The sequence below is a fragment of the Drosophila busckii genome, chromosome 3L, assembly GCF_011750605.1.
Source record: "Drosophila busckii strain San Diego stock center, stock number 13000-0081.31 chromosome 3L, ASM1175060v1, whole genome shotgun sequence".
NCBI classification, from domain to species: Eukaryota; Metazoa; Arthropoda; class Insecta; order Diptera; family Drosophilidae; genus Drosophila; species Drosophila busckii.
The window spans coordinates 8,265,848-8,277,577 of NC_046606.1; the positions used below are offsets into that span (position 1 = coordinate 8,265,848).

The 11,730-nt window shown below is 41.9% G+C and overlaps 3 protein-coding genes across 3 annotated transcripts; 1 reads left to right on the forward strand and 2 right to left on the reverse strand.

Moving 5' to 3' along the window:
- Window positions 1–1,573: 1,573 nt before the first annotated feature.
- On the reverse strand, window positions 1,574–2,986 carry LOC108598891 (vacuolar protein-sorting-associated protein 36). The gene is made up of 3 exons (XM_017985651.2): window positions 2,842–2,986; window positions 2,059–2,781; window positions 1,574–2,000 (listed from the first exon to the last, which is right to left on the reverse strand). The coding sequence occupies exons 1-3, from the start codon at window positions 2,935–2,937 to the stop codon at window positions 1,620–1,622; spliced, it is 1,200 nt and encodes a 399-aa protein (XP_017841140.1). The 5' UTR covers window positions 2,938–2,986; the 3' UTR covers window positions 1,574–1,619.
- Window positions 2,987–3,784: 798 nt separating this feature from the next.
- On the reverse strand, window positions 3,785–7,954 carry LOC108600549 (ras-GEF domain-containing family member 1B). The gene is made up of 5 exons (XM_017988208.1): window positions 7,914–7,954; window positions 5,063–6,559; window positions 4,793–4,936; window positions 4,528–4,730; window positions 3,785–4,462 (listed from the first exon to the last, which is right to left on the reverse strand). Exons 2-5 carry the CDS (start codon window positions 6,467–6,469, stop codon window positions 4,162–4,164), a joined length of 2,055 nt encoding a protein of 684 aa, XP_017843697.1. The 5' UTR covers window positions 6,470–6,559; window positions 7,914–7,954; the 3' UTR covers window positions 3,785–4,161.
- Window positions 7,955–8,899: 945 nt separating this feature from the next.
- LOC108600550 (putative GPI-anchored protein pfl2) lies at window positions 8,900–11,576 on the forward strand. Its single transcript, XM_017988209.2, has 4 exons — window positions 8,900–10,012; window positions 10,070–10,842; window positions 10,900–11,078; window positions 11,138–11,576. Exons 1-4 carry the CDS (start codon window positions 9,229–9,231, stop codon window positions 11,253–11,255), a joined length of 1,854 nt encoding a protein of 617 aa, XP_017843698.1. The 5' UTR covers window positions 8,900–9,228; the 3' UTR covers window positions 11,256–11,576.
- Window positions 11,577–11,730: the final 154 nt, after the last annotated feature.

Genomic DNA, 11,730 nt, shown 5'->3' on the forward strand with positions numbered 1-11,730 from the left:
AATGTAAAAGTTCTTGATTAATATTTATCTAATTGTATATACATATAACAAAAATAGTTGTTTTCATATTTACTATGCCATTTGGAAACGTGTCGTATCAGTTTGGCTCTACCAACTCCAATTTGTTACAACTTAAGACTAGCTTTTTAAGCGTGCGTGCTAATTTTAAGCTTAAGCTCTAAGGCAAAAGTAAAAGCGAAAACAATTGTAAGACCCAAAAGAAACCTATAAGCTAAACACAAAGCAAAACAAAAGAAATGAGAAGAGAAGAAAAGAAAACAATACAAAGCAATAATAAGCAGCATTCAAATGTGTGAACTTGATTGTAAAACGAATTATGGCTAATTATTACGATTACGATTTGGATTAGTTTTAACTATGTATATGAACAGCAGGCGTAATGGTTCATATAGAAATATTATAGATACTATATACATATGCATATTGTACGATTATTATTATTATTATTAATATTATTATTATTGCTAATTATTTAAATGCCTAACTTAATTTTATAATATACAAAACACAACAAATTTTTAGTTCGCATCATTAAGCAACACACAAACAAATTAGTTATCGTACTTCCAAATGCAATTAATTATTTACAACCCCAAAAAAATTATTAACGAAACTAACAAAAATGAAAACAAAAAAAATTAGTAACACAAAAAAGTCAAACAGTTTATAATTATTTAAAAAATTTATTTTTTAATAGCGCAATGTAAAACGAGAAAGATAATTATATTGTTTGAGTAAATATGTAAAACTGCATATATGGAAAAACGAAACTAAAACAACACAAAGGGAATGTTTGTTTTTTAACAAAGCCTGTTTTTTATAGCATGAAATTATTTATTTAAGTAATTTTAATTATGTTACATCGTTTGCTGTAATTGTAATTGTTTGGCATCGTTTGCTTTTGCTGTACAACAAGAAATTGAGTAAAATAATAACAGAGAACCCCTAAACTATACACACACATACACTCACATAAATAACTTACTCAATGTTAATATTAAAAGAAAAACAAAAAAACAAAATAATAAATGTGATTTAAGCAAGAAAAACATGGTACTACCTAAAAAAATTATAAATGTTACGATAAATTTAAAAACAGGTAGTAAAGACAGCTAAGACGATAAAGGGTATCCCCGTCTGGAGATACTTCAGATCCAAAGTGAAAGTAATACATAACTAATTGGTCATTTTTTAAAAATAAATTAATTACATACGAGTAATGCAGAGCAATTAAATAAAAAAAAATAAAAAACCAGCATAAGCTATCAAATACCTATTAATATATAAATTAGTCTGCATACTATATATGTAAATGTAAACTTCAATTCAATAACTGCTTATCTAAATACCTGACGTAGATTCATTTCATTTAAAAAGTAAACATTTCAAGTGATTACGACAATTACTTTCAAGAGAACTGACAATTATGCGCCCACAAATGCAATGCAGTCACTCTAGGCGTGTTTAGCAAGCAAATGCATCTATGAAAGACTTCTAATAAATCAAATATAAAACAGTCTTGTTGTGTGAATGTACAAAAAAAAAACAAATGTCTATGCTCTGTATTTAATATTAACAAATTGAACAAAGTTTTATATTTAAAAATCACGTTGCAGCAGCAGATTGGGAAAAAAGCGCAATCCCTCGACGGACTCATCGCGACACACTTTGCCAAGTCGCTCGGTTACCAGCAGGCGCTCTTTGGCCAACAGCAATGAGATGCCCAGCTGCTTTGCCAGCTCCTCCACAGCCATTGATTCGGCAGCGCGCACTTTCTCCAGCGTATCGCTGGCTATAAGCTCATCATCATGTGACTCCAGCTGCAGCACTCTCGCGCCACTGGGAAAGCTGCGCAGTTTGATTGGCCCGCTCAGCTGTTCGCATGCATGCAACAAGTCTTCTGGTGACAACAGTTCCAAGCCGCGTGCGCGATTCACGCGACAGTACACATCAGCCAGAGACATCATGCCGCCATGTTCCTTAAAATGTAAATGAAGCTGTTTAGCAATTCTCAGTTTATATGCACACAACACTTACTTCTATGGGATCCAGCAGCATCTCGCATATCTGCTGCGCCAAACTATTAAAATACGCCGTATTGCTGGTAAAGTTATCACGCGTCACCGGATCGTCTATGCCCAAGCTGAGCAAATACGACTTAAAGCGCACAGTTTCATCATCTGATATTTCGCCTTTTTGCTCGCGTATTTTGCTGCTTATGTTTTTGGATAATCCCACCATATCCTTGGCCATGGCCATAAGCACGCTTAGATCTTGGAAAGCCAGCGCTATATTCTCATCCGTAGCCTTGGCCTTTGCCTCCAGATGACGCTCTATGCCACCAATACCTGTGCGCTTTTGTATTCTGGCCAGCCTATCATTGCTATCGGACACTGGCAGTGGTCCGGGGCTTCGAATTGTTGTCTCGTTAACCAACATGATTTCCCAAACTCGCGCATTCAAAGTTTCGCGCAATGCGCTGTGAAACTCAACGCTTAGTCCATTCTTGCCGGAAAGCTTTATGTGCGATGCACGACTCATGTCCAGCGGACCAGGCGCTTTTTCGGGATGCGGTGGGCGCAAATGCATTATAATTCGTGTCTTACGTCCAAAAAAGTTAGAGGCAGTTGTTTCTTCGCTCAGCGATATCACATAGCTTAGAGGTAGACACAGAGCTATAGCTGCTCTAGCTATTTCACCGGGACGGCCCCAGAACAGCCTGTGTGTGGTGAGCACCACCTCACCATCCTCGAATTCTGTCTGCAACAGCAGTTAGTCATAGTTTTGAGATTTTCCTATGATTTTGATTTGTTAGCTTACTTTTTGGTCGCCGTCGTAAATTTTAACTTGACGGTCACGACTGACGAAAGTCTCAGATTCAGTTAAGCGAGCCGTCTCATAGGCAAAACGATTCATTGTCCCCTTTTCCAAGTGAATTTATAAATTATTTAGTTTGTTGTGATTACTAGCTATTTTTATTAGTGATGAGTTGCTTGCGCGTGAGAAATAGCACTCTGCACTCACGCATGTATCGATATATCGATTAGAGTTTGTAAAAAGGAAGAAATGTATCTTTTTTGTATTATCTTTGAGATAAACATGGCTCAAAAAAAATAAATCCCACTACTACTTTCCCTTAAATCCAAATTGACAATTAAAAATGCTTCACATTATTTGAAGAATTGATTTTGTTCGGCTGATTTATTTGAAAGCAGTTTTTGAGTCCATAATATTCTGTTTTGTTTTTGATTTAGTCCCTTTATAGATAATATCATAGAGATTCCAGACACATTTATTTGTTTTTGTTTTCTTGTATAAACTTATGGTATATGAATAGTTTCGATTAAAAATAAATCTTAAAAGGAAAAAGCATCATCGTAGCTACCACAAAGTGAACTTGTTTTTGTTGTGGTTGTACTTAAAAAGAAGTTGTTTCGTTTGCTGATAATGGTTGATAAATGTTGAAGCTGCAGGGACAAAAGCGTCATCATATATCATTGAATATTAAAAGTTATTTAATTTAACTATAAAATTGTGTAAATATATAATATAAATACTGTTTGCTTACAAAATATCGCGCACATAGGTTTGTCAAAATGCTTAAAAATCAATTATGAATAAATTTGTATAAATATAAGATTTTGTTAGACTGTAATAAAACTATTACAATACATAAATTAGTTCCGAGTATAACTAAATATATAAGAGTTTGCGGCAATAAAATGCTTTAAGTACATACAATTGTTTTGTATCTTTTAAAATGTTATGCTTCTGTTGCATTTGTTGTTGCTTAAGTGCATAGTTAAATTAATTTAATTTGTTTACTGGCAACATTCTGGAGATGCTTAGCGTTTCGTAGAATATGTTTGGTTTTAAGCGCATGCTTAGCGGCTCAGAAATTAAGTAAGACAAGTTGAGTAATCTTTCAGTAAGTTAACAGTTGGTTATAGAAAGTAGAAATAAAATAAAAGCTGCCACGCATGCGTCTTAAATACACTTCAAGTTTAACTTACTCCCTCCTACAACTAATAATAGACTTATAGAAAATATGTAAATTTAAAAAAAAAAACTAAACATGGCAAGCACTTAAGCGTAGCTTAAACAATTACACTAAACATATGTTTGTAGCTTAAGATTCAACTATTGCTGTTGTTGCTGCTGCTGCTGTTGTTGTTGCTCCTGTAATTGTTGCAGCAATTGTTGCTTCGTTTCGGCTTTCACAGTTTTATAGCGATCCTTCTCCTCAGTGTTATCCGGTGGCTCACACTCAAAGGATGCCATTGCCAGCGAGTTTTCATTGAGCACTGCATTGTGCTGCAAATAGGCAATGACATTCGGCAATTTCTCAAATGGGCAGGAAACCTTTTTCCATTCGTTGAACTCCATGACTTGTTTAGCGAGTTGTGAGCATTTTTCAAAATTGATATGATTGTTTGGCAAACTGCAATAAGTAAAAAAAAGTATTCATTTTATTAAGAAGTGTATATATAGTTTGAGTACACTCACCGATTCGAGCAGCCTTCGTTCAGAAAATATAAGTCCTTAACAAATAAACTAAAAAATGGAATGATTATGCGTTCGCGTTCCTCTGTAGCGCCCTCGGAGCGCCACATGGCAGCTTTAAGCGTCGAGCGATAACTATTAAAATTCGATGTTGGATCCATTTGATGTTCCAGCACGGAGAATTTTGCAGATTGCACTTTAGACCACTGCAAAGTCAAATCATAAACATAAATGGGTCTCACAAATGAATATTTATTTATTGACTTACGGTCTTTTTGAGTCTGCCTATGGGCGCCAGATTAAGGCCAGCTATAATGGCCATTAGGCTGTTGAAGTTGCCAATGTTGAAGCACTCACGTGCTGTTTCAATCCAATATTCAATAACGCGCACTCGCTGTTTCTTCTTGGGATACTGTGAAATATATGCATATGTAAATAAAATATTGTGGGAAGTGATTGCAAAAGTTATTGATTTCGCTAATCCCTTGCATGCATGACCAGCTGCACGGCCATGAGCTTAATCCCTCCGCCCACTTACCTTCACAATTTCACTGGCCGTCAGATAGCTGAGCCGATTGAACCACTGCACATACGATTCTAAATTGCGCGTCTTTTTCATATCGTTAAGTGAGTTGCCGTTGCCGTTGCCGCTGCCTCCCGCATTGCCATCCGTTGATGCGCCTTTGGTCTGCTGATAATCCTTGGCAAATGCCTGCACAAACTCCTCGGGTCCAATGTGCGAGAGACGCTCCAGTTCAATGGCCGTTAGCTGATGTGCCAAATGCTCGCAGCTGACACAAATGTCCATAATCCCAAATACTTCGTCCGGTTGTGGGGTGCTTGACGCCGAGTTGTTGCCGCTCGTGGAGTTGTTGCTGGATGTGGCACTCGCTGAGCCGCCGCCACTTGCTGTAATACCATTTGTAGTGTGTGCACTCGACGCTGTGTGCGAGCTGCCCAAGAATGTTTGAAACGGATTGTGCAAATGATGAAGATGATGGTGATGATGATGTGCTGGTTGCGGCAATTGCTGTGCGGCTTGGTCGGTGTTCTCGCTGTTGACCAAGAACTCCTCGTACTTCTCCAGCGCTGTGAGTCGCAGCACCAGCAATTGTAGTATGCATGACACCTGTTTGCCCAGCGAGTTGTCAATGAAGACGCATTTTCTGGCTAGGATGCGCACCTGCTGCATCAGGCGCTCATCCCGAAAGTCATACGGAAAGATCTCGATCCACTCGGACAACAGCCGTATGCAGTGCTGTGCGGAAATCTGCTTCATGCTGCGCTGCTGCGGCTTGGGCTCCAATTCCAGCTCAGCAGCTGCTGCAGCGCCCTTGCGTTGAGTCAACGGCGAGGCGGAGTTTAAGTGTAGTGCCAGTGGTGGTGCTGCTGCCACCGCCTCATCCACCACATCGATTCCAGCCTGTTGTTGTTGCTCCCAGTTGGCGGAGATTTGAGCGAGCAGCTCGTGTGGCCGTATAAACAAACGTGCGCTCAGCAGAAACGCAAAGAGATAACAATGATCCGGAAAGTACACATGTGTGGGCACCATATGCATAATCAAACTCGACAGCGTGCCCGACATTAGTTTGCCCTCGCAGTAGACCAAATGGCCCTCCTTCGCCTCCTTGCTGTAAACAACTGTTTTGCCATGTTGTGGCGGGGCATAGCTCAGCGGCTTCTCCAATGCTGGCGGCTTCTCCACATGCGAGCTGTCCCGTCGATGCGTGGCAAAGGGTTTGGTCACCACACGAATGCCTGTGCCGGCGCTGCTATTGCTGCGCTGCGTCTTCAGATCCGGCAACGTTTTATGCGCCGCGGCACTGCCACCTGCTGTGGCTGCCCCTCCCTTGGCCTTGATATTGAGGTTTATGTTGGCGCTGCCAGTGCTGCCACTGCGGCCATTTGTGGCACTATTGATGCCGCCGTTGTTCGACGACGACATTTGAATCCTGACTGAACAGTCTTTGCTCTGCTGCTGCTGCCAGGCGTGGCTAATCTACGACTGCGACGCATACGCGGGCAGCGCAAAGTGCTGTGAAAAGGATATAAAAAGTAAAGAATGTTAAATACAGTTGCAAGGAATCCTTACAAAATGGCAATTAAGGCTTGTCAAAGCCCATTACCTAAGGCTAATTGGGCAATTGAATATTTAATCGCTTTAAGCAAATAAAGTGCAAGAGAATTTGCATGTAATAAATAATTTATAAAATGTTGAAAGCGTAAAAGGGTCAACAAAAACACAAGACCAACTTATTAAAAGTTTAGAATATTGAATTTTGTGAATGAATTTTGTAGCTTAAAAAGCTCATAGGCGCTTTTAAATCTTAAAGCTCGCTACGCTAAGCTGTGCATATAGAAACTGGAAAATTATCATTGAGCCGAGAGTCGAAAAAGAAAACCACTATTGATTCTCGAATGCGACACTTAATCACGTAATCTCAACCCACACACACGCTTGGAGCAAAGTCTATAAATGCACAGGGCCATATTGAAAGCAGCTTAAGTGCCAACGAAAAGTTTATAAGCGAGATAATGAAACTACAAAGCGCAGTATCAACTGTTAATTTGTTACCAAATGAAATGAAATTATTGAAGCTGCTTATCGAAGGGCAGACAGACATGAAACAAAAACACACATGACTATAACAAATATTAATTAACAGCGAAACAGAAATGCCCAAAAATGGGTCAGACTAGAAATAGGCAAACAGAGAGAAGAAAGAGAGCGAGTCAGCAAGGGGGGCTGCTAAGTCTAAACGTTAATTAAATTACATGCACAAGAGGTAAATAAGAAAAACACCCTTCAATTTGCGACCCTCTTTGCCATAGTTTTATTTACAATTCTCCTTGGCCAGATTGCACGCCTCAGGGAGCATAAGAGCAGAGGTGTTGAGCGAGAACAGCAACAGCAGCAGCACCAGCAGGAGGAGGAGGTAGTAGTATGAGCAATTATTAACTTAAGGAATGAATTTCGAATTCGATAAAAGCAAAATCAAGTCTATATTTAAAATGTTTACCTCTCCAGCATTCACTGCCTACACACAAGCTCCAAGTTTGTTATTGTTTATTTGCCTGGCTGTGCATTGGAAGTTTCTTTGCTGCATAGGTGAAGACATATGTATCTATCTATAGACGCTACATTCTTTCGTATCGTTGAAGCCAAGTTATGCTCTAGCTGCGCACAATTTAATATTCACAACAATTTCGCTTCCTCTTCTTATTAAGGGCACTTCAGTGTTCGTAAAGCGAACCGCAATAAAAAAGAAAAGCATGTAGTCAATAAATGGGGCCAAACTTCAGAAAAAAAGGGATGGGCAGCAGCCCCACAAACCGCAGCAATTGTTGCCACTTCAATTTAGTTCAGTCTAATTGGAACTCGAACTCACCTGCCTGCTGCTGGCGCAGTTACAGCTTCGTTGCATTTTACAAATTATGCGCTCCTTGCTTATTAAAAAGAAAAAACGTTTGGCACACACACAGAGACAGAGAGACTCTCACACACACTAACTGGGATTCACATTTACAAGGCGCTCAGGAGAGTAACTTTTGCTCTGCTTGTATTGTTGTAGTTGTTGATATTGTGGTTGTTGATCACCAATACTCGCACGTTACCTCTACAAACGTATACATTTACTCGTTGACCCTCTCTAAAATCAGGACAGTGTGTGGGTGCAGCAGTCAAATAAAAAAAGAGGGTGGGTGGGTGTGCGAGTCCGCGTAGTAGTAGCAAAAGGGGCGCTGCCTGTTAAAAGTGGAACACGATGCTGCTTGGTGCTGCCTGCCAGCTGCAGCGTTTCTATTTGTGTGTGTTTGCAAAAGCAATTTACAATACGGTAAAGGTGAATTTTGCTCGTTTAGCCTCTCACTCACGTTTGCCACCTTTGCTTTTGGTACGTTACGATTGTGGTGCGGTGTGTGGCGCAGCAGCACAGCGTCACCTTCACCCCCGCAGCAGTGGCATATGGCGGCCGCCTTTTGCGTTCTTCGCTTGCTCAGCACAAATGTAAAATATGACTTTTTTTCGTATGTATGTATTTAGTATACACTTATTTCGTTCGACTTTTTGGGGGCGGGGGCACACACGACTTTTGTTTAAAAATGCGTATCTTGCATTCGTTATTGTAGCGCGCCGACCGGTTTGTTTGGTGCACAGAATTTTCTTTTCCACTTTCTTTACTTCGGACTAGACGCTGATTTTAATATTGCTGGTAATATGTCTTGCCGTGCAAACAACCACGTTATGAAATATTATTATTTACACAGCGTATGCGTTTCGCCTTTCGCTTTTTATTGCATTAATTATACATGTATATTGCGTCCAATTAGCAGCGTTTTTGTTTTTTTTACAGCGCACTTACTTTTGTTTTGTTTCCCAAACTAGAGCTGGAAAAAACATCGACGATGTATCGATACATCGATGTTTTCCAAAACTCGGGAAACATGAAGGTTTTCAACAGTGCTGCCAACTTTAGATGAAGAAAACTTAAACAGTTTACAACAATGTTTAAGGCGCCCATCTCTAGACAACAACAACAACAACTCAAGTGAAAAGTCGGCAGAGAAATGCAAACTGAAATTAACTAAATTTGAAGCGAAAAAACAAACAAAGCCAACATCAGGCACACACACAGCAGAGGCAGACAATAAGGAGAAGCGCCAGGACAACTGACAGAAATAACTTAGCGTGCTGGCAACATACAAATGGCCAATGGCAATGGGAACAATATCAATACGGACGATGCTACTGCCGCGACTGCGACCACAACAACAACACAACAGCACCTGGCAGGCGATAGCGCCGGAGCCTGCGGCGATGCCAAGCACACAGCAATAACAACAACAGCAACAGCAACGTCCAGGGGCAGCAGCGTCAATGATCTGGTAGCGGACTTATGGCTGAATGGGGGCAACAATCGCGCTGGCGATTACACAAATATACGCGCAACATCAACACAAGCAGCGCCTGCAGCAGCAGCAGCAACATCATCGACAGCTACAGGCAGCAATGCCAGCGCCGCTTCCTCATCAACGTTTTCCTTCAAACACTTTCTCAACAGCAGCGGTACAGTGACGGCGCCCAGCAGCACAGTAACTTCGTTGGACGCTCCCTGTACCACCAGCAACAATCCCAGTGGCAGTGTTGCAAGTACAACATCGGCAACAGCATCGCTGCAAACGTCAACGGGGGCCAGGCCCAAGGTACCGCAATCCGCTTCCGTTAGCCACATGCAGCCGGACGTAAACGGCAGCGCTGCTTCCAAAATGAAGCGCTCACCACGCTTCAGCTCGTTCGACTCGCAGGCGAGTTTGGCCGAGTATGCAGCTTGTGGCGGCCCTGGCAGCAGTGGTTCCACCATGCGATTACGTACGGATTTGCGGCTGGATGTGGATCGGAGCGGTGTCGTGCTGGATGATGATGACGATGACCATGTGGGTCTTGCCCACATGCGCAACAGTCGCCTCTACGATGAGCGCGCGGATGATGGTAAGTCCTTAAATATATTTACTCGAACAGTTTGTTACTAATTGGTTATGATTGCAGATATTTTCCCTTCGGCTGCTTCGAATTTGCAAGAGGAGTCCAGCAATTCGCGATACGTGCCACGGTCCTACTCCAGCTATGATATGCCACCGACACATGCAGCATCCTCTCCACGTCGGCGGCCCGCGATGCGTCCAAATCGATTGGCTCTGACGTCAGCGATGAAAATGAAGCTTGATCTGCCTCTGGACACGTCAAACGTGGCTGGGGCTGCCTCGGCACTGCCAGATTTTGTGCAGGATCACTTGCCAGAGTCGTGGTGTCAAGAGGCGCATCTTAGCTCGCCGCCCAATTCACCCCTAGGTGGCGCAGAGGCGCCAAATTGTAGCGGTGCTGTGGGCGGCAATGCATTGATATTGCCCGCTGCTGAGCCGGTGGCGGGTTTGCCCAATGCAGCTTGCTTACCGGCACCAGCAGAGGCTACAGGCTCGTCGGCCATTATGCTGCCCGACTTTTTGTCCGACGGACCCATACTCCACTCATCCCAGCGCATGGCAGATGTAGCGATTGGGCTACCCTCAAATTCCATTGACTCGCCGCCGCAGGAAGACGATGAAGGCTCCATGCAGCTATCCACGCTGCGCCAGGAGAACGAGCGCCTGCAGCGAGAGCTGCAAGACACGAGAATGGAGTTAAGTGCACAAACGCGACGCGCGCATGACTTTGAACAGCAACTGCTGCTGCTTACAGATGCACGACGTCGCGACTCATTAGCGGCGACGACACAGACACAGAATGCGCAACGTCTGCGGCGGCAAGTGGCACAACTGGAGGTTAGTACAGCACAGATTAATGTTAGTGTCATTAAATTTATTTGTGTATGTTGACAGGCGGAGCTATATGCGCTGCGCGATGGCAACGAACAGGGCACATCTGGAGCAGCAGCTGCCGCTGCGATGACGCCCGGCAGCAGTCACAGCAGCAGCAGCAATGTATCGCGTCCGTCCAGAACGCAGCAATTGTCGCGAGATTTGTTACGCGCCGCAGAGAATGCCGAACAGAATTTGAGGTAAGCTGATTAAGTGGATGTGGGCATGTAACATTATTAACAACATATTTATGTTTTAGACAACTCTTGGCGGGTGTGGATAATCTGCGACAGATGGCCGCTAATCTGGAGCAGCCTACAGCGCCCGTGAGTTCGCCACGGTCTCCCCATGCTGATCAGTACACCGATTTTAATTAGCTGCAAACAATTTAGGCGTTGATCATGGCTTTTTATTAGTAACTACTATATCTCTATATATACATATACACATATATCTGTACGAATTGTGTGCTTGAGAAATTTGTTTTCTAATTTGTTGTTGGTGTCGTATAATTTTTAGCCGCCTAGACCTTGTTTTTAGCCACTCCGAAATTCTCATTTTACATTGCGCTATACTTAAGCGTACATTAATAAAAGGCATATTGGAATAATTTGTTGCAAGCGAAATGTCGCGGAACGGAGAGCATCAAAGCGCTAAATCGTGATGTTGTTTGAATTAAAGCAAATATACATACATACATACATACATATATAATATATGTGCTTATATAAATATATATATAATATACTATTACAAAGTGTAGCATATTTAAATCATGTTGTAAATTAGCGCAAACAAAATAACAACAATAATTAATGCAAATTAAAAATGCGAATTAAAACAATTAGTAAC

What these genes read in the sequence shown, in the direction of transcription:
- LOC108598891 (XM_017985651.2), bottom strand. Translation starts at nt 2,937, where the DNA reads ATGAATCGTTTTGCCTATGAGACGGCTCGCTTAACTGAATCTGAGACT. An exon ending in TTTACGACGGCGACCAAAAA is followed by an intron (nt 2,782 to 2,841) that starts GTAAGCTAACAA and finishes CTGCTGTTGCAG; the next exon opens with ACAGAATTCGAGGATGGTGA. An exon ending in TGCTGCTGGATCCCATAGAA is followed by an intron (nt 2,001 to 2,058) that starts GTAAGTGTTGTG and finishes TTACATTTTAAG; the next exon opens with GAACATGGCGGCATGATGTC.
- LOC108600549 (XM_017988208.1), bottom strand. Translation starts at nt 6,469, where the DNA reads ATGTCGTCGTCGAACAACGGCGGCATCAATAGTGCCACAAATGGCCGC. An exon ending in CGGCCAGTGAAATTGTGAAG is followed by an intron (nt 4,937 to 5,062) that starts GTAAGTGGGCGG and finishes TATATTTCACAG; the next exon opens with TATCCCAAGAAGAAACAGCG. An exon ending in TAGGCAGACTCAAAAAGACC is followed by an intron (nt 4,731 to 4,792) that starts GTAAGTCAATAA and finishes TTGACTTTGCAG; the next exon opens with TGGTCTAAAGTGCAATCTGC.
- LOC108600550 (XM_017988209.2), top strand. Translation starts at nt 9,229, where the DNA reads ATGGCCAATGGCAATGGGAACAATATCAATACGGACGATGCTACTGCC. An exon ending in CGATGAGCGCGCGGATGATG is followed by an intron (nt 10,013 to 10,069) that starts GTAAGTCCTTAA and finishes TTATGATTGCAG; the next exon opens with ATATTTTCCCTTCGGCTGCT. An exon ending in AATGCCGAACAGAATTTGAG is followed by an intron (nt 11,079 to 11,137) that starts GTAAGCTGATTA and finishes TTTATGTTTTAG; the next exon opens with ACAACTCTTGGCGGGTGTGG.